Here is a 27,577-nt window from a genome sequence, read left to right on the forward strand (position 1 = left end):
GGGACCCAGAGGGGCCCAATGTCTCCCACCCCTGCAGCAGCCCCCCTGTCTCGTCACTCACTGCTCCCTCCTGGCCCTATCTCCCAGGATCGGCAGCTCCCGCCCCTCCAGCTCCCTCCCGGGGCAATCAGTGGGGAACACACGGGCCTTATCCACRGGCCAGCCGTGGGCAGGGCTCCCTGCCATCCCTATCAGTGGGGCGGCTCCAGACCTGGGGCCGAGGGGAGCCAGCCCCATTCCTGCTCTGCTGGGGCCAGAGCTGGGGGCATTGTCCCTGCCCCAAGCTGATCATTGCAGCGGGATGCTCAAAGGTCTGGGATCCCTCCCCAGACTGGTGGCCAGTGCTGCTGTGACACTGACAGATTTGCAGGGGTCCAGCCAAGGCCATTGAGATGGGAAGTTGTGGATTGTGTTGAAGGTAGATGGTGGCAGCAGCCTTATTATTGCCAGCAGGATCCACATCCCCYATCCACTTCCACCAAACTCTCAGCAGCAATTACCTCACCAGGGAGATGCTTGTGGGGGTTGACAGGAGCTCAACAGGGCYAGTGCCCTGCGAAATGCTTTCCTGCCCTTTCACAAGCCTAACTGATCTTTAGATTTTATTTATTTCTCGAGTTGTGCTCATTCTCCTCTTCCCAGTGGCTTGGCAGGGTGCTGCTGGAAAACTGGCAGGGTGGGRACGCCGACTCTGTCCAGCAGTGTGGGGGATCAAGGTCATCTGTGGCCATGCAAAGCAGGGGCATCCCTTTGAAGAGGTGCCTGTGGARTGTGGTTTCCCCCAGAGGTGGGTCCCTGTGCTCTCAGGGTGCTGGTCCTGCCTGGGCAGAACAAAGGAGATCCCTTGGCAGAGGGAGCATYCTGGCTGCTCTGTCCCACTGAGCAGGGTCTCTCTGTGTCTGTGACAGCAGTGACCATGATCTCCAAAAGCCCAGGGTGCAAATCTTTRGTGTCCACTTGTCCTGCTGGACCGCAGCCTGAGCTGGGTGTGAGGTTCTCACTCCTCAGCATCCCAGTCATCCACCGTGGCCTCAGGCTCTGGGTGGGAGAGGAGAGTATGAGAAGGAATGTGTTTTGGTCTCCTCCTTGGTTTCTACCAAGGATTTAAATGAGGAGTTTTGTTCACTGCTGTGTGCTGGCCATGGGAAAGCTGGTGATGATCAGCTGGGAGCCTGCTGTACCCACCAAGGTCAGCCCCTCTGGCCATAACCACAGGGGATTAGAGACGGGTGGAAAACTGTCTAAACCCCATGCAAATATTTGCATTTTAAGGGCTTTTCCAAGTATTGGGGAATGCTGACAGAGCAGCAGCGTGGGTGATGCCGGCATGCTGAGAGGGTCTGCTTGGCTTTTTTTTGGGGGGGCAGGATTTCCATGGTCAAAGAGTTTTGTTTCAAATAAAAACAAACTAAATGAGCRAATTGGGAGGTTTTACAGCATTGCTGCTGGTTTCTGTGTCAGCTCCTTGGGGCAAAACAGCCACCCTGATGCTGGGTGGGCCATGAGCCTTCAAATCACCCCTGYACTGGGCTGGTGGGTGTATGGCTCCCATCTCTGTGTTCCTTTTCCCCTCTCTGCTGAAGGCGATTTTGCAGGAAAGAGGGTTCCTATGCCTGTGGCTGCTCTAACCTGGAACATCCTGAAGGTCTGAATTAAGTCAAATTGGTAGGAGCTTGACCCATCTGTTGCCCCCCATCCCCATGTCAGGGGTGCTCACCTGCTGTTGGCTCCTGCCTGTCCTGCCAGCCTTTGGAGAAGGTTGACTGGGGGACAAGGGTGCCCATGGAATGTATGGCTTCAGAACCATACACCYCAGGCATGGATAGGGGTTGGAATAAGGGAGAAGTTGAAGGGACTCTGGGCTATCCCATCCCACTGCATTCCCCCTTTCCACACCCATTTCCGCCAGCTCCAGGGGCAGGTYGAAGCAAGCAAGTCGCAGGCACGTCCTGTCCTGCCGGCCCAGGGAGGGCTCAGCATCATGGGCTGCAGGGCTAGAGCCCTCCATGTCCCCAGGGGACAGCTCTAGGGTGGTGACACTCAGAGCCCCAGGACACTGTCCACAGCAGAACAGTGTGTGGATGTGTCCTGGTCCCATGCGGGACAGAATGGGGTGGTCTTGGGCACGGTGATGGGGCTGGGGGCTTGGTGCAGATGGGTCAGTGCTGTGGGTGTCACTGGTGCACCCAGCCCCGAGAGGGGATGGAGAGGGGAGTGTGTGCAGCAATGGAACCCTCCTTGCACGTGTGCACATGTGGTGGGACCAGCTCATGCAGAGCATCGATGTGTGGGGCTGCCCTCTGCTCTGGCTTTGGGGTCCAGTCACGTCCCRCATCCCCCATGCAGGATGCTCCATGCCCCACAGCTGTACCTTGCATCTCGAGGTGTGCTTTGGTTGGGAAAGGCAGGGGACCAGGGCTCAATCAGACCAGGTACTACCCAAATGGTGAGAAGGATCATCAAGATGCTGCAGCAGTGAGTCAGGGACAAACTGACACATGTGTGATGGGCAAGGGGACCAGCGTGTGCCCCTGTGCAGCAGCCACTCATGGATGGTRCTGGCCCTGGGGCTGTGCCAGGCAGCAGGAGAGGCTCCTGCACGCGTCYGGGCTGTGCAGCACGTGTGGCTGCRTGCTGGGGCAGGGCTCTGCTTCCCTGGAACCAGGGATACGTGCAGATCCTGCCCGTGCTGATGGACCACAGGGGGATGAGCACCAGGTGGCTGAGGCAGGACAGCAGGACTGCCGTGAYACAGCCTGCATGAGCATCACGAAAAGGCCAGCACAGCAGATGTCACAGGAGCTGRCGTGTTTCTTCAGCTGTAGGCAGTGCTGGTGATACTGATGTGGCACTGGGGTGCTGGGTGGGGGCACCCTCTTTGGTCCCATGCACCTCCAAGAGCCAGGGTGAGGGGTCTGCTTGTGTAAGGTGTGGGTAAATGTGTGTGAGTGTGAGTGCTCAGGGCTGGGTGTGCAGCACACAGTGTGCCAGATTAGATCACAACATACAGGGCTCAAGAGAGGATATGTACCATGTGTAGGGACAGGGATATGGGACTTGGTTGATGGGCTGAGGGAGGGGAAAGCTGGATGTACACAACATCTCGGATATGCAGAGTCCCCTCAGGACCCCCTCCTCCCTCACCCCATTYTCACTGCAACTGAAGCATCCACACCCATTCCCTCCCCCTGTCCCCCCACCATCCCATTCCTGTGACAGCAGCAGCAAGGTCCCTACAAGGACCCCTACAGCAAGGTGCAGAGCATCCATCTTCGGTCCTGGTGCCACTCTGACTTCACTGGCTCCAAGGAGACCCGGTACAAACCATCGCTCATTTCCTTGGAGGGTTGGGAGAACACCCGGAGCCGTGGACACCCGTGGGACCCATGAGGTTTCTGGGATCCATCTAAGACAAGGATACGCTGCTCCTCCTGCCTGAGGCCCCGCTCCTCGTTCAGACTGYTCCTTCCAGCCCTCTGGTCCCCTCCCCAGGCCGGGGCACTGCTGCTGTCCCGAGGCCAGGGCTGTGAGCGCTGGGCCAGCCCTGCCCTCTAGTGCCGTGGGAGCTGTGCCGTGCAGGGTTCAACCCCGGGCTCCCCGGAACGGAACCACCGCAAAGTCCTCCCAAGGCCCGCGGAGCCGCGCAGGGGCTGACAGGCTTCCCACTGCCCCGCGGCACCTCCTGCCACCCCGACACCGCTGCTGAGGGGACACGGACAGGACCCGGACCCTCCATGGCACCGCCAGCCCGTGTCCGGGCTGCCCGAGGGGCACACAGCAGTGCCACCCCGCCCCGAGCCCTGGCACACGCAGACGTGCCGGCACGGGTGACAATTGCCTTCCCGGCACGCCGGGTCGATGACCGGGTGGCCAAAGCACTCGGTGGGCCGGGACGGCGTGGGGCCACGCCAATGGGTGCCGGAGCGGCGGCAGAGGGAGGGAAGCRCTGCAGGGCTGGTTAAAGTGGAACGAGGCGCGGCATCGTCCCGCGGTCCCTGCCCCGGGGACTCTGACCCCGAGGGCCGGCCAGGGGAGCTGAGGCACGCGGTGACAGCTGAGCAGCCCCACAGCCACTGGGACGGAGCCAGCGAGGAGCTGAACAGGATGGATCCCACTTTGGAGCTGGCAGATGACCCCAGGTTAGTGCCGGAGATCCCCGTGCCGCTTTGCAGCCGGGCAAATCCAACTTTTTGGAGCAGAACTTTGGATTATTCATTCCCCGTGTAAAGGAAGGGAGGCGCTTGGCGGTGAGGCAAGGCAGCCGGGGGACTGCGGGGTTCCGCGGACCCTGCGGGGCTCGGTGTCCCCGTGTCCCCGCGGCCCCGTGCGGCACTCCCGTTCTGCTCCGCAGGTTCTCCCGTCCTTTGGTGGAGATGCTGATCAGGAATTTCAGCGTGCCGGCTGCCTGCTTCTCCCTGCCGCCCCGCTCCCAGCAGCTGCTGCACCGTAGGTGGGGGGACGGGGTGGGGGGACCCTGCTGTTGTCACGGATGGGAGCAGGACAGGGATGAAGGTGGTAGGGTGGCTGTGACAAGTGCAGGCAGGGAGCAGACCCAGAAGTCAGAAACTGGGCTGCTGCCAGGGTCTTTGACTCCCATCCCGTAAGTCCTGCCTGCAGGGATGGGGACARCCCAGGAAGGGCCAGCACCGCGGCAGGTGACAGGGGACAGGGAGCAGCGGGGCAGAATCACCAGGGCTGGCATAGACAGACACGTCCAGGGCGTGGCACAGAGCTTCCTAAACTGTGGAGCGGTGGGTCGTGGGACAGCTCCCTGCAGTTATGGCTCCAGGAGGGACAACACAGGATGAAAATGGCTTYTCACCCCTCCCTGGCAGAGCTGGACATGGCCCAACTCATCATCCTGGGTCTCTGCACCACCATGACAGTGCTGTCAGTTGTGATCTACGTGGAAGAGGTTTTGTACCTCACCCGTAAGATCTGCTGCCCCATCAAGATGAAGACSCTCTGCTGGAGCAGCTCAGCCCCTACGGTGAGCTGGGCTGTGAGGGTGGTGGGGGCATCACCCTGGGGGCACAGGGCCACCCAAGGGGTGCCAGCCCACAGGACAAGGGAGTGTCAGTGTGCCAAGCTCACATGTCCCCCAGGTTGTGTCAGTGGTCAGCTGCTTCAGCCTGTGGTTCCCCCGCTCCATGATGGTGGTGGAGATGGCCACCACAGCGTGAGTATCCCCCACCCTGGGACAGGGGCACCACGGAGACCACAGGGCTTGACCTGCCTTCCTCCTCCTCCTCCCCAGSTATTTCGCTGTCTGCTTCTACCTCCTGATGATGGTCATGGTGGAGGGCTTTGGGGGGAAGGAGGCRCTGCTCAGCACCCTGAAGGACGTGCCCATGGTGGTCAGCACTGGGCCCTGCTGTTGCTGCTGCCCCTGCCTGCCTCGAATCACCATGAGCAGGTGAGGGAGAGCTGGGATAAAACTCTGCTTCCTGGTCTGAAAGTCCTGGAAAGGCTTTCACCCCCTGATTCTGCTGGKCTGGAAGAGAAGTCCCTGGGCAGGGACTTGGAGACCTCCAAGTGCTACTGGTCTCTCTCACCATGCCAGGAAAAAGCTTAAATTGATGATCCTGGGGACTTTCCAGTACGCCTTCTTCAGGGCAGTCGCTGTCTTCCTGGGGCTGATCCTGGCCGCCGATGGGAATTACAACCCTGCTGACGTGAGTGCCAGAGCACAGGGATGGGCAGGTTGATGACCTTGACAGGAAGCCTCCACCCGAGCTTTGTCAGCCCAGTAATGTTTCCTCCGTGTCCCCCTCAGATTTCAGCAGAGAGCGTGGCCCTCTGGATCAACACCTTGGTTGGTGTCTCCACCCTCTTTGGGCTGTGGGCCCTGGGCATCCTCTTTCGGCAGGCCCGGCTGCACCTGGCTGAGCAGAACATGCAGGCCAAGTTCACCTGCTTCCAGGTGAGCCCCTGTCCTGCACGGCTCCCTCCTAGAAGAGGGGCTCCTGCAGCACAGATGGGATGAATTGGCACAAGGGAAGATGGGGGCAGGAGCTGCTGCTGGGTGAGAACCCGGTCTGGCTGTGGGATAGTGGGGAAGGTGAAGGGTGGGAGCTGGGCAGTGGCACTGCCCTCAYCACCAGGGTGTTGGTGATGGCAGATCCTGCTCCTCCTGACGGCGCTCCAGCCTGCCATCTTCAGCATCCTGGCCAACAACGGCAACATCGCCTGCTCRCCGCCCTTCTCCTCCAAGGCCAGGTCKCAGCGTAAGTTGGGAGATGGGGGAKCAGCACCACCTGCTCCTGGCTGAGCCCCTCCATCACATGGCATAAGAAGTGGGCAAGGTGGATGAAGGTGGTTTCCAATGACCCTTCTGCTCTTGCAGAGATGAACGTGCAGCTGTTGATCCCGCAGACCTTCATCCTGGCAGTGCTGACTCGGATGTACTACCGCAAGCAGGATGACAAGCCTGGCTACCAGCCTGCTAGCCTTGCACCCACGGCTGCTGACATCAAGGCCTGAGTAGCAGGGAGAAACTGCGGTGCCAAGGGACAGAGTGGGGCGAGGGGCTGCTCTGCCCTGCACAACCTTCTCTTCCTTCCCTGGCCCTGGGCAGCTGCTGGCAGCAGAAGAGGCAGAAAGGGGAAGGAACAAAATGAAAGGCTCTGAAATCTAAAAGCCAAAAGCCAAGGGGGTCCATGGAGCTGCCTCTAACCCAGAGGCTCATCTACCACTGAGTAAAGATAACATTTTTACTTGAGCCTTGTGTTGGTGACTGGGTTCATATTATCTCTGCCTAGGCTGGGTGGGAGATGACTCCACACAGGGGGAGGAGGATGAAGCCCAGACCAACACAGCCATCCAGCTATGACATTGAGGTCTGGGTGCTGCTGGCTGGGGTCCCACAGCCAAGGCAGGCCCAGGCCAATGGTGATTTCCCCCAAGACATCTGGAGATGGGTTTGGCCTGTCCCTGGGGCACGTTCTCCATCATGCTGACTGCTCAGAGCTTCTACACCTGCCAGTCAGGGCCCAGGCAAAGAAAGGAGCCTTGAAGCACCTTTGTAACAGAAGCAATTAGTTAATGCTGCCTTAACCAGCCTTGGTCCAGTACCAGTATCTGCTCCAGAAGTGGGGATAGACATCAGCAGCAGTGGGAACTTTCAGAAACCACTGGGTAATCTTTTGACCCCAACTGTTCATTACCAGAGGCACAACTCAGACCATGGTTTCAAATGAGCAGATCACATGTTAAAACATCGTAGCACTCTCCAGTGCTTTTGCTTCTACCACCATCCCTGGCACCTTTTGTCAGTTCTGTCCTGTTGCTGCTGTTCTGTGCCATGAGAAAATCCTGTCCCAGGGGGTCACACCCCAGATCTACAGAGGAAGTGAGACAGGGCTGTCCCACCTGAGTAGATGCCTCTAAATTTTGCAGCATCAAACTCCACAGTATTCTTTGTGGCATGCAGGTGAAGTTTTGTTTTCCCACTGCACCTTTTATTTTGTGCTTAGTTCAAGCATGTCTCTTCTGGATGCTTCTTTTGAAGAGTGAGGGATGGATTAGAGGTGTGCAGGACAGCCCTGAAGCAGCAGCACTGGGTGTATCTGTGGGTAACAAGATGATCTTGGGGAACTAGGCTTGTGTTTTGCTAAAAGATCAAGCTCTTACCTATTCCTGATAAAACATGACAGTGCTGGGCAAGACTGGTCCAGCAATCAGGAGAAAACAAAGGAAAAAAAAAAAAGACCAGACTGGGATTTCAGTGTCCAATTTAATTTCAGTGCAAGGAGGAAGCAGGGATTATTGGTTACAAGAAACAGCTCTGTTATTCCAAGCTACATGTAAAACCATGGCTGGCTTCTTACCAAACACCCCAGATTTTGCAGAGAAACCAAGTATGTTAAGGTTTCTGCAGAACAAGCCCACCATCCAAAACACCATTGTTAACCAAACTTACAGAACACTGTTGCATAACTTGTGTTTAAAACAGTAGTAAGGCTCTAAAGCAGCCTGGCCTTTGTGATCTGGCTCAGGGAAGCAACGCAACATCTGTACTGAGGGAAGGGTGAGGAAGGGAAGGTGGAGAAGATGAGGGAAGTGACAGTGCGAGTGATAYGAATTAAGTGCTCTACCACTCATAAACCAGGGGATTGGCTTCTACCAARTGACTGTTATTTGCTCCTTACAGTTTAAAATCCACAGCAGCCAGCCATGCTCCTGCTGAAAGAGGTCCAAGTGGCAGATTAGTGATCCCCAAAATACCCCTTCCTATATCAGTTCTGGCTCAACAGAAGCACAGAACCTCTGTCAAGCCCTTTGGCAGTGTGACAAAGGACCATCAAGATAAAAGCTGGAAAGAAGCTGCAGCCTGTTCCTACCACAGGGCCATCACGTGCCCTGGGAGCATCACAGTGTGCAGATCTTGTGGCAGCACTTGACAAATTTCCTCCTTGTGTGTGCTGCTCCCCAAGTCTCACATCCTGCTCTGGAGACCTCCCTGCAGCATTGCTGAGYGGGCTCTGAGCTGTCCTCTTCTCCCAGCACTGTGGGATACAGGCAACCTGCCCAGCAGCTCCACCCAGAGACAGTGGGTATCAGAGGCAAACCCTGACAGAAAAGCTCTACAGTTACACGACAGCAAGGCCAGTCCCTCCAGCATTGGCTGCAGAACAGGGTGCACCCACCTGCTCTGCTCAGCCATAGGGAGGGCAAGCCCCCTTGGGGAGCCACAGGCCACAAAGCTCAGTGTATATCACAGATATGACAGCAGGCACAATTTGGACCAGGGACTCAAACAAGCATTACATGTTTAAAAAGCTGCAGCACTCTCTGACGCTCTTTCTGTTCTRTCTCATGGAGCAGAGTGAGCAGGCATGGATTTGTGCATGTACTGCACAAGCCAGGTAACTGTCATATGGGACTGGGGCCCTTCACTGGGGTAAAAAGTGCCCTTCATCTGTCCAGCTGCAAACACTGACATGGGCAGCAAACTGGCTGCTTTGCCCTTAGAGCAGTGACTTCATGGCACCAGTGTGAAGAACTCCTCCAGCCCCTAGAGCACAGCAACTGAACACAGACTAACACACACAGAGCACAGTGCTGAGGGGCCGTTTRGACAGACAGTAAAATGTGTAACACACCACAAACTGGGACAAGGAACTTCTCAAAAGAGTACACACATTCATTTCCTACCTGGGCTCTCACACCCAAGGAAATGCACGACAGCAAATGCCCTGAAGCAAAGATTCATTCTCTTCTCTCCAACAGCAACTGAGGGCTCAATTTTAGCTCAGGATTTAGCAGTCTTGTTAAGATTAGCATGAAAGGCCTTTCCCCTGCAGCCCCTCTACAATATGGAGCTGTGAATGCTGTGCACTTTGCGGGGTGTGCCACTCTACAGTGCTGCAAGTCCTTCCCGGGTGTAACTCCTGCGTGCCAAGCTGGTACCCCCTGCCCAGCACRCCCTCACTGCGACACGCTGGGAAGCTCAGTTAAGAGGCATGCGAGCACTACAGGGTCTGCTGGATAGATTCCTATCGGCTCCAGCCCAGCAGGGGTGTCTCTATTTCCTAGAAGCCTCATTACACCACTGCTTCGTGTGGACTCTTGAGGTCATGCTGGTYGAGGAACTGAGGGGTCTTTCGTTTGGCAGTGGCACAGATACTGCCTGGGGGTGGGGGGGATAAGACAGAGGAGCTGAAGGAAAGAAGAGACAGATGGGTCTTCCCACTCTCCCTCTTGCCTGGAGGTTTAACAAGGGAAAAGAAACCAAAACAAAAGCCACGCTTGAGTGATATTCTCTGCGCTTTTAAAGAATATTTTCTTAAAATATAAAAACCATCTTCACCCTGGAAACCGCTAGAACGTAAACAATAAAAAGGGGATTTGGGGAGAAGAAGGGGRAGGAGGTTTGAATGTGCTTCCAGGCAGCAGCCCTTGCTAAGAGCAGTGGGTGCCTCCAAGGCCCCGTGCTCGCCGTCAACCCTGTTCCTATGGCTCTCTTGCTCATTTAGAGTTCCCCAGTGGGTCTGGACTTAGGATTCAGCGATTAGCGGTCCGCAGCAAATCCTGGCAGGTAGGTTAATCTTCTTCATCCTCACTGATGTCATAGGTGACTGCAGACTCGTTCCTGGAGCGGTTGGCAGGTGAGGAAGGAGGAGTCTTGGTGGAAAAGGGCCAGCGGAAGGAGGGAGATGGGGAGCGGTCGTGTGTGGGGCTGCTGCTGGGGCTCTGCTTTGGGCTGATGGCCTGCAGCATCCGGCCCTTGCCCTCCTTCAGCATGTGTTTCTAGTGAGGGAAGCAGGAAGACAGCACGATTTACAGTCATGGAAGTGCACACTACTTACAGCCTGTGCAGCATTTTGAGTTGTGTCCCTTCAGTACTCTGAGCAATTCAGGAGCAGAAAAAGTCCCAGCATCACTCTGGGCTTTGGAAACTGCACACAGTGTAATCACCACCCATTTTCAAGCACTTCTAACATGAAGTGCCTGTGATATTCACCCAGTAGTGCAGGAAAGCCTGGTGCAAATGAGTAGCTCCAGACTCATTCCAGGCCAGTGAACACAGTGACCACCACCCTCTTGGCAACTCAGTAGTCTGCATGGCACAAGACAGAGTTTACAGGCCAGCTTGTGGGACAGGGGAACTTTTCAATTTTCATTGTGACTGGTGTTATTTCATTGGCAATGTGAGGGCTCTCTGAAAACAGGCTGCCCAAGCCTGGGACAACTTGTCTGGAGACTGGCAGCACACTGAGCATTGCAACAAACACCAAACCTTTGTTCTGCTGACTCTGTAGAAGCCCTACAATGTCTGATCTCCATGAATTCCCTTTCCCCTTTTCCCAGAGCAGCTCCTTACCAATGCACCTTCTGGGCCAAACATCTCCAGGAAATTGCCGATGAACTCCCGGGACTTCTCTTCCCACTTCTGAATGAGATCAATACTCTTCTCTTCCACTTTCTGGACAAATTCCTTTGACTTCTCCTCTACATCCTTCACCCTCTTTTTCACCTTATCCACACGYTCCTGGAGGTGATATTTTTTCTCCTGCACAAAGAGTAGTGGATCAGAATACAGATCACCAGAACTGAGTGACAAGCACCTCTGCTCTGTGTTACTACAATGAACTGCTGCTGGAGACTTAGCATCTCCATTAGTCTGGTGACACTTCTCCTTCACTTCCATGACACTTTTTCCCTAGACTACATGGCAGACACAGTGGGCTGTGAGATACTCTGTGGCAGGCACTGGCAYAGTACACAAAGCAAGACTAAAGCCAGAGATAAGCACTATCTAATAGGAGTGCATGGAAGAGGGAAATATTTATACAGCACACAGATTAGCTTYGAGTGACTTGCTGTAGGTCTCTCTGCATATCACAACAGCACCAGTCTTTCTGCTGGGTGTTTTTAAACAGAGGCAGAGTTACGTGCCAAAGTGAGGCCAAGCAGCCGTTACCTCTCCTGTTTCATTGTTGTTAACAGGAACAGTATCTGAGTGATAAAAAAAATGTTTACGACTTTATTTCCAACATAAAAAATGTCTTCTGCCATGTATTTTTCCTGAGGGCTAGAGCTGCTCAGTACAGGATSAGRACATGTCCTTCTGTCCTACCCAAGCACTGCTGCTCCTGCAGTTCCAGGAAGGGAACAGAACAGTGGAAACAGCATCAGATCTTATCCTAATAAATTACTCTACCCTAAGGAGGTGGCTGGGGGAAGATGAGAGAGATGGGCCAGCAGCTGCTGTCAAGAACAACTCACTCTTCATTCAAAAAAACATATATTTTGCCACACACCCTCTCTCCAGATCTTTTAACAGGTAAGACGTCACCAAGACATCTCTGACAATGGAGCAGTATTAGCAAACCTGCAGCTCCTCTGAGTGGCTCCCTGAGGTGATTTCAGGAATGGAAAAAGACTAATTTCTACTCCAAGGACACTGGTTTGGTGCCAATGCTTAGCTCTGCAGACAGGCCTTTCACTGGCACACGGCAGAACTGCGCTATCACTAGACAAGACTCTCTTCACACTTTGCAAGATTCTGGCTMCTGCAGCATGTGGTGAGACCCACTTCAACTCACGTTTATGAAGCTGACRTTGAGCTCCTTGGCTGTGTAGCCCCGCTGCAGGTTCCGTCTGGCATAGACATCGTAGTCCCGCACAATGCGCGTGATGATGTCGGAYGTGGAGATCCCCTCAGTCCTCTGGGTCGGTGCAAACATGCCTAAAGTTGGGGAACAGGACCCAGGACAGCTGGAGTAAGACACAGGGCAAAAAGCTGCTGCCACCTCTTTTAGGAAACAACCTCTGCTGTCAAGAGCTTGCTTCCTAWCTGTTCTCACATCTTTGTCCTTAAATCCACAATACCAGAGTTATCCTTTCTGGRACATCTAAGTAAGATCAAAACATGTCAAAAGCCTGTCAAAATACCAGGTGTTCTAATGAAAAGCTCTTCACTTTAGCTGGTTTAAATATTGACTATAATCCACTGCATACAGAACAGCAAGGGGATAAGGACAGGACAAGGGGTCCTATAATTTAATGGATGGAAATRTAACACTCTGATGGCCGAATTTGGATAGATATAAAAAAGCTGCACCCCCAGTGATTTTACAGCAAACAGCTAGAGGTGCCCCTTTGCTAAATTCATGAGACTCCCCACTTGTGAAAATCTCTAAGCCAAACCRTAGTATGTTTTCAAGAGGCTGCTGTTAATTCAATCAAAATAACTAGACTGAAATAAAGAATTAATGCTGGGCCATGCTTGGGCTGGGCCATGGAACAGTCCTAGTTTGATGAWGCAGGGCCCAGAGCTGCTTCTTCCTGCTGCAAGAGCCTCCTGGGCAGACCTTGTTCCCAGAGGGACATGATCTTGCCTTACAGAGGAGAAACTACAGSAGACTGTGACAGGAAGCCCTGGAGAATTTGAGGGGGACCCACCTGCTTCTTTTATATGCTTATAGACATCATCACTGCCAGCAGAAGAGTAGGGGATGTCATCATGGGCAACAAAGTCAATCTGAAAATTCAAAAAGCAAGTAAACATTTTAAGTGGAATGTGCAGATCCCCTGCTATTGAAAGACAGTAACTTTTGGCTCAACACCTCCACGCAGGGGTGTGAGAGAGAACAGCAAGACACTTTCCTCTGTTCCAACACAACAGAGTAGTCCCACGTTCTCACAGGCAATTGCTTGTGAATTGTAAGCACATGACAGAGAGGAAAAGAAAAGGCTAGGAATAAGGACACAGCTGTTTTAAGCCCCACAGAGAAATGGCTTGTTAATGGCAACAAGCTCCCCTGGAGACTCCTTCACCTCCCAAAGCTGTTCAACAGATGTTAGAGATTCCTGTCACTTTATCTCACCAACTAACTGATAAAAGGCTCTCAAGACAGCTTGTCTGGTCTCCCGCTGGAGGAGAGCTGATGTATATCTAAGCTGCTCCTGCTGTAAGCAGGGAGTTGGACCAGACACCCACCAGAAATTGCWTCCAACCCATGTAAYCCTCTCCYGACTGCRCTTCATACCAATCTGTAACCAGCAYCAACTTCTCCTGAAATAGCAAGATCCTCTCAGGCTTTTTCACCATGTCACAATGTCTACCTTATTTTAACATTACCTGCTAGCTCAGCAAATGCTTCCACACTCCCAAGAAACCCACTCGATTCCCATAACCCACTCCATTCTATATTTAAGGAGTTTTCAACAGAAATGGTTTGCTCAGGCAGAGGTCAGCCCCAAGGATGAATTCTTGCTGTAAACAGAGAGAGGCTAATCAAAATTCCAAACAGATCMGATGTCACAAATTACCCTGTGCTCTGCCAGGAACTCGGGCGTGAGGGTCCACGGTGCATTTCTCACCACCTCATCCACATAGCGACAGTGCTGCACAGCATCRTAGCGCTCGTTCTCATTCATTACTGTGAAACCCTTGAAGTTGTGGGTCAGCTCATCACTGCAGACTGGAGAAACAGGCAGAGGACACAGTCTGAAGCACTTACCCCAGTGATTTACACTAAAAGGACCTTGCCCACACCTCTGCTGAACCAGGCAGTGCCAGCAACTGACAGAGGCTGGCACTGGCATGTCCAAACCCAGATATTCCAGCCACAAAGCATCAGGAACAGGGAGCAGTGCAGGGCACTAAACTCTTGAGCAATTCTGGGCAGGCTGTTTGGGGAATTTATGCCCAACTTGGGGACCCACATGCCAAGCCTTTAAGATCTCCAGAGCTTACAATACTTATCAAGAAAACCAACTAACACAGAAGACAACTCTTGTACACAAACTGGCACCTGGAGGCCTGCTGGGCAGAAATCTGCTTTTAAAGCAATGGATGTTTTAGGCTTGGAATCTTAAAAACCTCGCTGCCTAAACTTCTGATTTCATAAAATGCCTTACCACAGTCTTGGAAAGTTATGTTAAAACAAAAAGGRAGTTGACAGGAAATCAAGTTAGCTTAATAATTATGTTCTATGAGAAAGTAAATTAACAACTCTTCATAATCTGCAATGTAAGATATTGAGGAAAGAGTTCTATTTGATTATCAAACTGAAAARTAAACAAGGCATTACCAGTCTCACTGGTATTGGATGTATTTACATTACAGACAAACAGATGATAAAGAGCGGGTGAGATTTTTTCCCTGCTTGGAGCTAATGTTCTCTTGGGCTRTGGCCTCTTGTCTCAGTCCTTCTGTATGAGGAGCAGTTCTTTGTGCTCGTCCYCACCCATCTCCCAGAGGGAAAGAGYGTGGCTACGCTCTTTGCMRCTTTAACATGTTAATAGTTTGAYCTGAAGYTATTTTCCTGCTTGTTTATGTACATGGGGATRTCTTTCAGTCTTTAAGACTTGTAAACTCAGGGCAGTTTTTACATTGGAGCAGCTATTTCAGGTCTCCTCCCTCCCTTGCCCTACCAGACAGTACTATAGTACACAAGAATTGCAGACATACCGCCATAAAATGCTCTCAGCAATGAGTGAAACTGTGATAAGGAAATAAACCAACCAAGGATGTTAAAATCAGTCAGTGGTAGACTCAGAATTTCATTTTGCTTCAGGAAGACACTGGGAGCTGAGAAAACTAGTTAAAGGTATTTTCAATTCTCATACTTCAGTATCATTATGCAGCCTGACCAGGGGTAAACTCCTGACAGATAASATGCACAGCCTGGTGTGTCCTTAACATGGGTGGAGGGACAAGCACGGAGCCACTGCCTGGACAGAAGCCCACGTATTGCAGCAGTGAGAAGGGGGGTATTTTTTTTACTGTTCATTCCTGAAGGAGGCCTGGCTGAAATACCTCTGCTAAGTCCCTTCAGGCACTCAGCAGGATATTCCTGGCATCATCAAAAGACTTATGACCTAATAGACAAAATGGGGAACTTCTATTTAGAGAMAGAAGGCCTCACTGACTTACATGCCACATGCCCAAGAAACCACTGTGATCTCCATGCTCCTAGAAGGATTAGCAAACCCCAGCTGGGAGCTGGAGCTGGGCAGTGACTTGCAGGGCAATACAGGTAGCACAGAGCAGCCATGGAGRGATCCTCAGTCATACTTTATCTGTCTCATTCAAGAGTCAGATGCTCAACTATCCCTAGTATATTTTGGTACTCAGATATGCAACTCCCTCGTATCTGTCACAAAACAGAGGGGTCAAATTAGAGCAGCATGATCAAAATTTTTTTCCTTAAGCATTCATTTGGTACAGGATATCTTTCTGCAGACATATCCAACCCTTAATATTTTGYAAGAAGACTTCAGCAACATTTGGGACAAGCGCCTTGCAGTGAGAGCCACTGAAGCCACAAAGACAAAACCCCTGTATGCACAACCAGAGCTAAACTGTACTCCTGCAACAGCCAAAGTCAACAAGGTCACTCCTTACCTCCAACAATGAGGTATGTGTTTGGGAAGAGGTTCTTCGCCTGCATCAAGGCCCGGGCATGTCCAGAGTGAAACAAGTCAAATATTCCATCGGCATAAACTCTGACGGGGCGATCCACTGTGCCAAAGGGACAGAGACAGCTGTGAATATGCTTTCCTGGAGAAGCAGCTGCTGCTGCTCATACTCACGTTTGARGACCTTCTAAAAGTCATGGAGGTGTTACAGAACGCAGCACCATAGCCAGGACAGAATTGTGAGGAGAAATGCCTGGCCTGCCACAGCCACCAGCCTGGCTGAGGGATCAGCATCACGGACTCCCCCAGACTCGTGCAGTGCATGGTTTTATTCAAAAACACAGCTGGACTGCTCAAAGAAAAGCAGACACAATTCTGCTGAACCATTGGCATTGTCAGCTAAATCCATTATTAATAATAGTAATAACAATAGAAATAATAATAGTAATAATAATAGTAATAATAATAACGACAATAATAATAATGAGGAGGAGGAGGAGAAAAACTTTCCTCAGGCCACCCCTGCCAGGGGAAATTGTAGCTCAGCTCTTTGAGGTCAGCACAGAGGTAAAGTGAGCCAGKCTAGCACTGCCATGTAATAGTGGGAGGCTTCTGATCTTGGGACCACACAGGACTACAATCCTCTTGCTGCTTGCAACCAAAAGCCACAGTCTTTATATGTGACACACTTGGGAGCAGCTTGCTGCTCTCTTAGCCCAGTTCAGACAGATAGACTCAGCAGTGGTGAGCCGAGGCACACCAAAGCTGCAATGAAGACAGCACACAGAGGACCTAGCAGAAAGCTGAGACCCCATGGGTCTGGGCAAGGCCCTGGAGGTTCCCAGAGACAGAATTTGGGAGGCAGAAAGAAGAAGAGTTGATGCAAAGGTCATGATTGTTCAATTCAAGCTATGCAGAGGAGTCAGTCTGAGGACAGCCTTTTACAATCACTTTATAGTGGTTCTAAGACTTCAGTCTGAAGATGCCAGGAGGCTCTGAAGAGCCAAAGATCTGGAGATCTGTGATTACAAAGCTTTCTGTATGCCAGAAGAGGATTGATCTGTGAGGACTGGTCCTGGCAGACCTTTATGAATGCACAATCACATTCTGGAAAGTCGCTGGGACACCCTTCCCTTTCCTCTGTACCTGCAGCAGCTACAGTTCCTGAGCACAGCAACAAGGAAMTGTGCACTGTATTTTAGTCTTGGCAGGCAGGAGAGCCAGCACTGTTGAAATCAGAGACCTTTGTGCAGACTCTAGAGATTTTCAGCTGGGAAATTAAAGCAGACTGTGAAACACACTGAATTTTCAAAACYTCTGGCAGGAAACCACAGCCAGGTCTCAGTCTGAGCTGGCTCATCTCTCAGTAGTAGTCAGGTATGTAGAAGTGCAGCATTTTATTGTCTCTGTAGTYGTAACAGAGAGGCCAGGTAAGACAGCACCATCTGCACACTGTTTAGCAGGAGAGGGCAGTCATTCTTCAGGAGTCAGTCGTGCCTCTGCCTCCCCTCTGGACTTGCAATGAGAGTAGTATKTCTCCCAGCCTGGTTTAGAGAATAAAAGGACACATTCTTGTTGTGGGGCTGGCCTATGGTGTTTAATGGCACTGACTTTAATTCAAATCCAGGCTAGAATGGAACATTCTGGACAAAGATATATATTGGTTTTACTTGCCCAAGTTTCAGAAAATGTGACTTTTAAAGTGCTAGACTTTAAGCTACCTCAGACCAAGTAGTACAGAAAATGTGTAGCTCTACACCAGTCAGTGGCACAGCTAGAGTTTAAAATAAGTATCAATTTACTTCAAATAGCCTTCTCACACATTCAAACTTGAATTTYAGGTGTAGTGGCAGGCCCAGTTTCACATGGGAGCAGTTATCTAATCACCAAAGCATTTCCTAAGTCACTGTAAACCTGGTCCAATGCATGAGATTAGTTCAGTCTCAGAGGTATCACAATCATACCCCCCACCCCCCAACCCAACCTTTATACAATCCCCTTCCAGTCTGTTTTCACTTACCAGGGGTCCCTCTCATGGCTTCTTCATAGGTCACTCTGATGTATGGCTTGCTGTAGTCGATCTCCACTTCATCCGAGAACGGAGCTGGCTCCCTCAGTCCCTAAAGAGCCAGGGAAGTKTCACTGTCAGAGTGCAGCAGTGAGGGCAGTTCACAGTGGCAGCYCTGCCATTGCAGTCTCCTAGTCACTGGGTGACTCACTGTGCCTCTGCACAGTTCAGACACGTGTACTAAAAGACTAATTAGTGTAAAACATCAAAACAGCCCTGCAGGGTGATTAGCCCGAGCTTAGAGAGGAAGACATAGAGAAAAGAAGAGTTTTGTGGTGGTTATATTGGATCCAAGAAAACCAGAGGCTCAGATCTGCAGCTGCTAAATCCAGACCTTTGACAAACAGCAGTTCACAGCAGCACAAGCAAAACTTCAAACCTCACTGTCATTGCTCCAGCTGTGCCCATCCCAGCAAGACCACCACTCTGCTGTGCCTGAGCTTGTGCTGTGATGTACAAACTGTAACAGCTCCTTAATTTGAGTATGTGAATGAGCAGAAGAGCAATACCAACAGCAGCACTAATTCCCAGGGAATGTGTCATCATCATGTCTGAGCCATACAAGCGAGAGACTGACTTTGATCTGTGGCAGAATAACTCAAACTGSTGCAAGAAACCCCCTCTAGCCTGCTAACTTGACCACAGTAGTACATTTAATCAACAGCTGAAGTCCAGGCATCATTTCTGGTCTGYTCTGAATGGAAACAAAACATCTGCCCTTCCCATAACAAAAACAAACAGCTCAATTTCCTTCTAGCTGGAAGGTGTAGAGCTGCAATGGACATATTGTTCCTGAGTCAGAACACTAGGAAACAAGCTTGCAAATCGTTACAATAATGCCTTCAAGCTGCAAAAGGCTAATCAGTTTCCTCTCTGGCTTCCTGTCCCAATGCAAGATCCTGCTACAGAGTCCAGCACCACCGCAGCCAGAAAAAACCGCTGCTATTCTGGCCCGTGTCATTCCTTATTAGAGTGCTTACAGTGAAGTGCACAGGAAAACAGTGAAGTGCACTGACTACTACATTCATGCAATCTGCTACTGCWGAACACCTCCTTTAACTTACTGAGGCTCCACGTTTCACACAGCATCTCCTCTACCTGGATCCTAAATGTCAGGTAAGGCCTGTAGGTTTCTCCTTTCACCACTGCCATTAAGTCTAGGACTTCCACATAAAACCAGATTCTTGGCAGTTTAGTTGGCAGATACCCGATATAAAGTTAGGAATAAAAGCACAAAAAAGCCCTATCAAAATTATCAGAGGAACACAGAGAAATATCCTTAAAAGGTCCTGCCAGAGTCTTTCCCTTTCCCTGCAGGGCCAGTCAGGGTCAAAACTCAACCTGATGTGCACAATACAACAGGCTTATGTGTCAGCAGGTTTGTTACCACCATCTGCTGCTGAGTCCTGCTGCTTCAGGGGAACATTCTGCCAACAGCTGCTTAGTTGGGAGTGGTWAAGGCTTCAAGGTAATCTCACAGTTAGGCAACACTATTACTCTTGCTATAATAAATAAAACTTTTGCAAAAGGAAGGAACAAAAGAAATCTTTCACCAAACTGGGTTTGCCCTGTGGCTAAAAAACAGGCAGGAAGCTTAGAAAGTGGCTAGATATTACTTGTCTTKTGCTGTTTGCAGATGCTTTATTTCTAACACAGGACAGACAGCAACTTGAAGAGCAAGTGACTCCCACAGAATAATAAATAACCTGCACACTTGTCTTTCYTTATGAAATACATGGGATCTTTAAGAGGGACAGGGTGGGTTTTGGCAACAGTCAAGGACATAAAGGTTGTGTGGGATAAGTTACACAACAGCTCAAACCTCCATCCCCCGTGCCTGCCTCCCCAGTTCTCACTGCTGGTGCTGCTCTTACTTCATTACCACCTGTCAAGTGTTCTGGGACAGGGCTGCAGCCCTCCTGAAGAGCAAAACGTTGTCATCGAGGAGGAAAGCTGCAACACATCACCACATTCTGCTAAGAACCGTGACCCTGGTATGATGTGGCAGGGATGGTAGCTGGCTTTTGACAGAGATAAGGAAAGAACTAGAGCACACGTGATGYACAGGACAGCTCCAGGAAGAGAGCAGAGAAGAACTATAAAAAGCTAATCATTGAAATATTGTGGCAAGGACAAGTTAAAGTCAGCCCTTTACAGTAGCATTAACTGGATCAGACCCCCTTCAGAAAAGATCGCACTGGCTTTAGCTAGTTAAATCCATCCCAAGGTTGATCTGGAAAAGAAATCCTTTCAGTTCTTTGTTGCAGGGCTTTTTTTCTGGACACTSTCAAAGTATCAGCAATATAAATGCAGTCTCTCTCCAGACCAAAAAAAATCAAATGAACCGTGATCTTCCCAGTGTGTCACAGCATGGATTCAACAGATTACTTCTGCAGGAGCTTACAGGCTTCAGATCCTCTTGCAGTTTCATGAGTTGTTACGTGCTTTTTTGGAGTATTTCTCCCTCCCAGTGGGTCACTTGAAACCCACCTGTGAGAAATGCCTGCTACTTCTCCATGGTTATCTAAATGCATGCCTGYTTGGCTCAGCTTAAGTGACAAGCCGGACACGCCACAAAAGCAGCTTAGCGATGCYTGCCTCAGACCTAATTTAAGCCCACGTTGTAAGTATGTTGTTAGTATGAACAAAGGAAGATTCCAAACCGGATTTGCAAGAAGGAGAGCTACTGTCATTTGCTTCTGCTCCCCTGCCACCTCCTTGTTTTCTCTGTCCACAGAAAAACCACCACCTGTATCTTTCTTCTGTTACAGCTCAATRTCATCATCTCACACATTCCCAAAATTCACATCTCTGCTTACTTACGAGTGAGCGTCGGGACATTTTTGAAGGGATTCCATCGAGCTCTGTTGCCCCATTAGGGCCCGATCCATCTTTTCTTCTCTTTCGGGAATTCAGCCTGGAGGAGGTCGGCGGCTCCATCTTGCCAAGCACGTCCAGTAAGAACTGGAACAAAATGAAGGAGAGGGAAAAAAGAAAAAAAAAGAAAAGAGAGGTATTTCTCAGTTCTTCCAAAGCAGAATCAGTCAACAGCAGGCACAGTGCACAGAAGGTCAGTGCAAAGACACAGCCACCTCACAAGGGGCTTAGCCAGTTGTATTTGGCATCAGCTGCCAAGGCTTGACAAACAGTGCCTGGTGGGAATACTGAATCATTTAATGCAACTCAGAGCTGTTCTGCAGAGAGAAGCGTGCAGCAGTCAGCTGGCTGGAGAGACACTGAAACATGAGTTGCAATGCAAACTATAAATCATTACTATGAGGCTAACTATGCTATTTTCACATCTGAAAGGCAACTTAAGGATCATGRCATGCCCAGTCCATGTCCAGCCCTMCTCCATCCCTCATTTGKATYCTTCAYCCTTTACATCCCCCAGGACAGCTGGTGGGTGTGYTGCATCCTTCTACAGTCCTGAAGAGATGAAGGAGCAGTTCTSTGCAGAAGGATAMGGGTGAGGGARGGGCTCATAACTTAAATGAGTAGCYGTCTTGCTGTTTGTGTAAGACCAAGCTGTAGCTCGCCAGTGGGGACAAGCCACCTTCAGATGGCTGCCACCATGCTCCCCTCTTGTCCCTTGTCCCCACTGCAGTGGTGACTCAGCARATGGTGAAGCAGATGCTGACACCACATTAGGCCATACTTACTTCTGGCGTTTTATGTACCAGTTTGCAATTAGTGGTGGTTCAGCTGAACCAATTCTGTGATGAACAGACAGACATACCACCRGTTTGGGACAGGAATTGTGACAGCTATTTGGAAGGAAGTTATCTGTACTTTGGGCTGGAGCCACTGTACCTTTCCAAAAGAGCCCTGGAGTACTAGTAAGTCCAGCTTCACATAGCTGAAGCAAAACCAGGGATTTATAGAAAGGTATGGTGTCAAATACTAGATCTGCAAAAACTAAAAAGCAGCTTTATCTCTCTTGCTGACTGGAAGTGTGCACTTCTCCACTGCAGCACATGGCACTTCTGGCCTGCTGTACAGGAGAGCAGCATGACCCCTCCACCCAGGAAYGATCCTTAGGTGCGTGCCTCAACTCCCTAATAATAAGAGTGGTGAGGAATTTAAAAYGTCTCCCCACCCACATGCAGTGGGTGTGCTGGAATGTGTTAGGTGGGGCAAGTGCAAGGTATGACAAACAGCAGATGCCCCTCTGAATATCACCCTTTTCTTCAGCAGAGATTCTCTGTTGAGTRTTCTACTTGGGATGAGCTGGGAATGTCCTCACTAAGGGCCCCTGGCAAAGCTCTGCTGTTTGGCAGCCAAGAAGGGTGTGTTYTGTGAAAGGGCTGTAAAGTAGCAGATTTAGTGATGGGACTTAGTCAAGCACACATGACTMRAGGTTAAGGAATGCTCCAAAGAAACAAGTCAAATGCAGTTTAACAAGATCAAGTATCTCTGCCTCCCCACTGTGCATCAGCATGATGATACCTTATGGATAGTTTCAGGGTCAGACACAGCTGAACTGGTTTGGGGCTACATACATATAAGTATCCCTGGCTCTGCTAGACCTACCACAATGCACTATGAACAGAAAAAGAGAATCTTAGGTCAGTAGGGAGCCAAAAAAATATTGTGGAGAAGATAAAAGTGACAGTGAAGAGCAACCACAAGGACATTTCAGAACTGYGTGACCCATCCAGTGCTCACTCCACAATGCCTGTGAGTCAAGCTTGTCATTTCCCCCATTCCAGTGATTAATTTACTGTTTCCTGAGACCAAACACACAGGAGGGTGCAAACACAACCTCAGGCAAGAAGAGCTTGCAACGCTGAGCTCCAAGTCTTAAAACACTTAAGCAAACATTTAACTTTGAGGCAAGATACATGCTATAAATGCAGCAGCTTTCAAAGTGCCTCTGTGAAAACACAGGGTATGGCACAAGTCACTGTTACATTTTGCAAGGTGTCACCTTGCAACCACACTCTGGATCAGTCATTGACCAGTGGGGTCCTAGCAGAAACACCCCGTTCACAAAAAAGCAGCAAACATCTATCTCTGGTTCAAKAACCCCAGAATTCATGGAAACAGTGGGGGGAAACAGCAACCAATTTTCTTGTTATTTGGTTAAAATAATTTCACTGTGCTTCAAGTCACCTGTTGGTCTCCTTCCCTTGGGAGAGAATTAAAAGGTCTCTTAATGTGCTAAATGCACACATTCTGAACCACTGCCCAGCAAAACATCAAAAACAGAGGCTTTGGCGCTGAAATATAGACTCCACGCACAGCTGGGTGAAGCTTTTCCCACATCAGTCTGACCCATCAGAGCAACCAGACTTCTCTGCACACAGGTATAGTCTTTGCTGAAATATCACCAGGACCATGCTCGTGCAGAGCTGGGTGCAGATCTCAAGGCCAACCAAAAACTGCAGGTAAAGCACAGGGCAGCACTGTCCCAGCTGAGGAGAAAACTCCAACAGCTTCTTCCAGACCCTCCCACACCCAACCATCTGCTCTCCTCCACCCCAACTTTTCCATTTTTCAGGGTATACATAGTTAAATGATGGCAAACAACAGCTTAAGCGAATGGATTCCAGCTTGAGAGATTCTATTATTCACCGTGCATTTAATCAGCAGGAGAGGTGACACAGCACCAGCCACACAGCAGCAGCAGCAGCTCTACCTGATGTATCAAGTGAGAAACCAGCTTCAGGGGGGTGATAAATATGCTCTATCTGCTCTGACCTTAGAGGTTACATATTGCTGAAGAAGACTCCGCAGTGTCCGGAGAGCTGGGCTGGGCACCTCATGAGTGACACAGCTCTGTTAATTACTCAAACTAATGCAAAAATGAAACAATAATTTTACCACTATTCAGAACTTCAAAACCTCTATCCTGTGGTGAGYGCATTTCTGGGAAGTCCTCCCATCACCAAACTTGTCTTCATAAAAAACTRGGAACACATCACACCTTACTGCGATAAACCTACTAATCTTAGAATGCTTCATTTTTGACCCAAGTGACTGAAATAGCATCCCAAACAATTATTTAYCAACAGTGGGATCCAGCATCTGTAGCTGAGCTTAACACGTGACGACATGGCTTTGCTTCCCCAATGCATAAAACACTGCCTGTTCTAAAATTAATTACATTTGCAGCAAAGGGGGTAGAGGAAAGATAARATAACTCTCAAAGCTCATTCCGAACACTCCAAGACAGAACGCAAGCATAACCAGAAAAAAGCCTTTCTGTAAAATATTAACATTGTTCTATTTTAAGGTGTCACCCTCCTGCATTATTGAGTCCACGGCTGAATATGAGAAACTGCTTGCAAGAAGCAAAGCTGGAAGTGCCCCATTTGGAAAAACCATGGGCAAATCACAGTCTCTGCATCACTTTATAAAACTCTCAGGCTTTGCTTCTTAAACTTATTTATTTGGTGCATACAGTATCAAAGAAGGGTCTTGAATCATCTGCCAGCTACCTCACTGAGAGAAAGGGAGACCTGCAAGGGTTCTGCAACAAGCAGTTGACTGCCAGATGGGAAAAGAGTTGCTTTCCCTGTCAAGGAATCACTGAATCCCACTGAAACACTGCCACTTCCGAGAGGGGAAAATGGATGAGCACTAATTACTAGAAAAGGAAGAAAATTAGACATGCAGGGTAGGAATTTAAAACTTCTTCCTTAATGTCAGTTAACAGCACCATCATCACAGCTATAATTTAACCACAACACCAAAGTTACCATCTCTGTCAGGTGGAAGAGGTCAGAATAGGCACAGCAAATCCTCTTGCTTAGCCAAAGCCTTATCTCACTGTCTGCATCTTCATGGACAGTGCTGACGTTTCTTAGTCTCGGTGGTGTTGGAGAACTCCAGCCTCACACCCCAGAGAAGCAGATCACATCTTTCTKCTCCCTAAGCACACTGATGGCATGAGCACCTGGCCCATCTGCCTTCTGRTGTGTTGAAGAGCTTCTTGCAGAATACTGACTGCAAACTGAAATCAGTAGCAGGATTTCTTCTGCTACTTCTGCTGCTTTTCACTTGCAGATTTACCTGCCTAAGAAAAATAAATGCTGCTGCTTAAACTGAAAAGGAACTCACTGCAACAACTCAGTAAATGCTCCAGCCCAGGGCTGCTGCAATTCCCACTAGGGACCCAAAGCACAAGACTGGCATCTGGACCAGTGAGGCCCTAGGACACCCACAGCTCCCTGAGTTGCACTGCCTGTTCCAAGGCTGTCCTATCGTCCCTCTGAACTTGGGARGTGTTGGCACAGTCAGATGTGACTGTCATGTGCTGCTTTGCCTACAAGATCATTGCACTTTACAGGAACAAGATATTTCTTTTCTGCTGACTCATTTGCAGGCAATACTACTAAACTTTGCACTCTGCCAGCTGTCTGCAGAGAATTGCCTTGACACACGGACAGCATGTAAGCAAGAGCCTCAGGGAAAAGGAAGAAGTCCTGTCACTTCAGATAAGTCCCTTGCCAGGCTATAAAGTACCAAAGCGACCCTACATTCCTCTGCATTCCCTGACCTTAGATCAAAGAGAATCCTTTTCCTGTTGTTGTCCCTCACCTGCAACCCACAGTTTCCAATTAAGCTGGTGTGTATCCCTCCAGAGATCTGTTGGAGACACAGAGAACTGGGAGAGGTTAACGACAGAAGACTCATCATGGATCTCTCTTCTGTCAGTGCTTAAAAAACTTGCTTAATCTCCAAGTCAACTTCATGCCCAGCCCAGKCTTGCCAGGCCCAGCTCTGTCCCAGCCTCCAGACTGAGAGCATCTGCCTGGAAAGAGAGTGCTGCTGGCTGTGACCCAGCCTGCTCACCTCCAGAGACTGTGGTGCTCCCCAGTCAGCATCTGCTCTACCTGGATGGTCCAAGCCCTYGTGCCCCTTGTAAAGGTTACTGCAGGATTTGGCACAGTCCCGTCCACTTGTAAAACACATGCTGCTCCAGCTACTTTGGCTCAAGATCAACAAGAGCAGCTGTCCAACAGTGTGTTAAAAGCCACATGAACATATAAAAGGGATTCCAGGTCAGCCAGTGCCACACATTCATCCAACAGCATCCACACCTTTGCTACACCTGCTATAATAACCCTCCAGGCCTTGCATCCCCTACTGGTCTAGGCAGSCTGTAACATTTACTCAAGCAGAGCCTAAAAATACAGAAGCTCTGGTACCCATGTCCTGCAATGGATGGAAAGATGCTGCTTCTCAACAGCAAAGTCCCAAATGGCTTAAGATAATTCTGTCTAGCCACAACTGAAAACAGTTTAGTGCAAWCACTGACAGTGATAGTGCTGCTATTTAATATACACATAAAAAAAGAAAAACTGCTGTCAATACCTTCTCTGTGAATTCACAGCCCTTCTGAGTATATCATAAGCACCAGGCACTGAGTGTCCCGACAGCCTCTGCTGGGTGAGTGAAGCAGCAGAACTAGGGTTTATGCAGAATATTTTAGGGATTTTTGAGACTTGAGATGTAAACCTCCATTRTTAGTAGGTTTACACACCAATACCAATTCCTTACTGCAACAGTTATTGTTTGTGGTTCTCTGTACAATGATTTCAAGACAGTTACAACCCAGACCCTGCAGTRAGAAACTTCAAAATTATGAATTATTAATTCTGTATATACAAACAATTCCTTTGGGAAATAATCCACAGGTATTTGTCATCTGAATTTCAAAGCCAAATACAGTGGCTGGCTGTCCTCAGACCCTAGGGTCCTGCAGATGGAAACCCAGCATTACCTGTTTCTGACCAGCCCAGCCTTTGCCAGGGTCCTGGTGCTGCAGCAGCACAGGGAGGGGACAGAGGGAAGGCCACCTGCAGCATCCTGCACTTCCCTCACAGTGAGTGAGGACCACTGAGGAACATCGCAGTCCTCAGAATTCCTCAGGACTTTAAGGCCAATTACAAAGCCATTAATCAGTGCAGCCAGGACTTCGGTGGACACAAAAAGCGGGTTAAAGGACATGTGCCTACGCAGCACCTGGGTCACACCTTCCTTCGCCGCAGCCACCTCCTMATTGTCCTCCCTAGGCCTTGACTGTGTCCCCTGGGTGGCGGGATGTCCCCTGGAGTCCCCACGCTCCAAACCCTCAGGATGAACTACAAAAGTTTCCCACTCATCTGCCGCTGTCTCCTCTCAGCTGCCAGCCCTGCCACCTCGCAGGATCACGCCCGAGCCCCGGCCTCTGCCCAAGCCCCCACGAAGGGGACACAGCGCATCACGACCACCCCAGCAGACAGTGCCCTCCTGCACGAAGCCAGTAGTCCATGTCCAAACCGACCAGCACCTCCCGAAGCGCCCCGCCTGTGCCACGGCCACCGCTCTGGGAGMAGGGCCTGGGGAGGGACCCCTGACCGGCTCCGCAGGGTGAGCGTGCGGTGCCCTCAGTGTCGCCAACCTAAACCAACCCCACAGCTCCGGTCCCGCAACAGGCACCGCTCCGCTCCCGGTCCCCTGCACCCACAGCCCCCTCAGTGCCAGYCCCCGCTCCCGCCGGCTGTCCCCTACCAGCGCACCGCCGCCGCTCCGCAGCCCAGCCCGSTGAGYCCRKCCCCGCTGCCGCKGCCGCTGCCGGCCCCGCCCCGCTCCCGCCGACGCCAACGGGGCGCGGGCGGAGCCGCTGCGTGTCCGCCCGGAACCACG

The 27,577-nt window shown here is 50.5% G+C and overlaps 2 protein-coding genes across 3 annotated transcripts; one reads left to right on the forward strand and one right to left on the reverse strand.

The window, feature by feature from the left end:
• Positions 1 to 3,963: 3,963 nt before the first annotated feature.
• SLC51A (solute carrier family 51 subunit alpha) lies at positions 3,964 to 6,721 on the forward strand. The gene is made up of 9 exons (XM_057367069.1): positions 3,964 to 4,139; positions 4,352 to 4,446; positions 4,836 to 4,990; positions 5,106 to 5,179; positions 5,258 to 5,416; positions 5,564 to 5,675; positions 5,777 to 5,923; positions 6,122 to 6,227; positions 6,347 to 6,721. Exons 1-9 carry the CDS (start codon positions 4,105 to 4,107, stop codon positions 6,481 to 6,483), a joined length of 1,020 nt encoding a protein of 339 aa, XP_057223052.1. The 5' UTR covers positions 3,964 to 4,104; the 3' UTR covers positions 6,484 to 6,721.
• A 1,000-nt stretch (positions 6,722 to 7,721) lies between these two features.
• On the reverse strand, positions 7,722 to 27,477 carry PCYT1A (phosphate cytidylyltransferase 1A, choline). 2 transcript variants are annotated; one of them, XM_057367225.1, is made up of 9 exons: positions 27,443 to 27,477; positions 20,765 to 20,905; positions 17,894 to 17,993; positions 15,860 to 15,976; positions 13,780 to 13,931; positions 12,910 to 12,988; positions 12,051 to 12,193; positions 10,826 to 11,014; positions 7,722 to 10,251 (listed from the first exon to the last, which is right to left on the reverse strand). In XM_057367225.1, exons 2-9 carry the CDS (start codon positions 20,879 to 20,881, stop codon positions 10,045 to 10,047), a joined length of 1,104 nt encoding a protein of 367 aa, XP_057223208.1. In that variant the 5' UTR covers positions 20,882 to 20,905; positions 27,443 to 27,477; the 3' UTR covers positions 7,722 to 10,044. The 2 variants fall into 2 exon arrangements, with proteins under 2 accessions (XP_057223208.1, XP_057223207.1); XM_057367224.1 differs by lacking the exon at positions 27,443 to 27,477 and adding an exon at positions 24,646 to 24,771.
• Between the last annotated feature and the right edge of the window lie 100 nt (positions 27,478 to 27,577).

Source organism: Malurus melanocephalus, unplaced genomic scaffold, assembly GCF_030028575.1.
Source record: "Malurus melanocephalus ecotype Western Australia unplaced genomic scaffold, MMel_1.1 scaffold_75, whole genome shotgun sequence".
NCBI classification, from domain to species: domain Eukaryota; kingdom Metazoa; phylum Chordata; class Aves; order Passeriformes; family Maluridae; genus Malurus; species Malurus melanocephalus.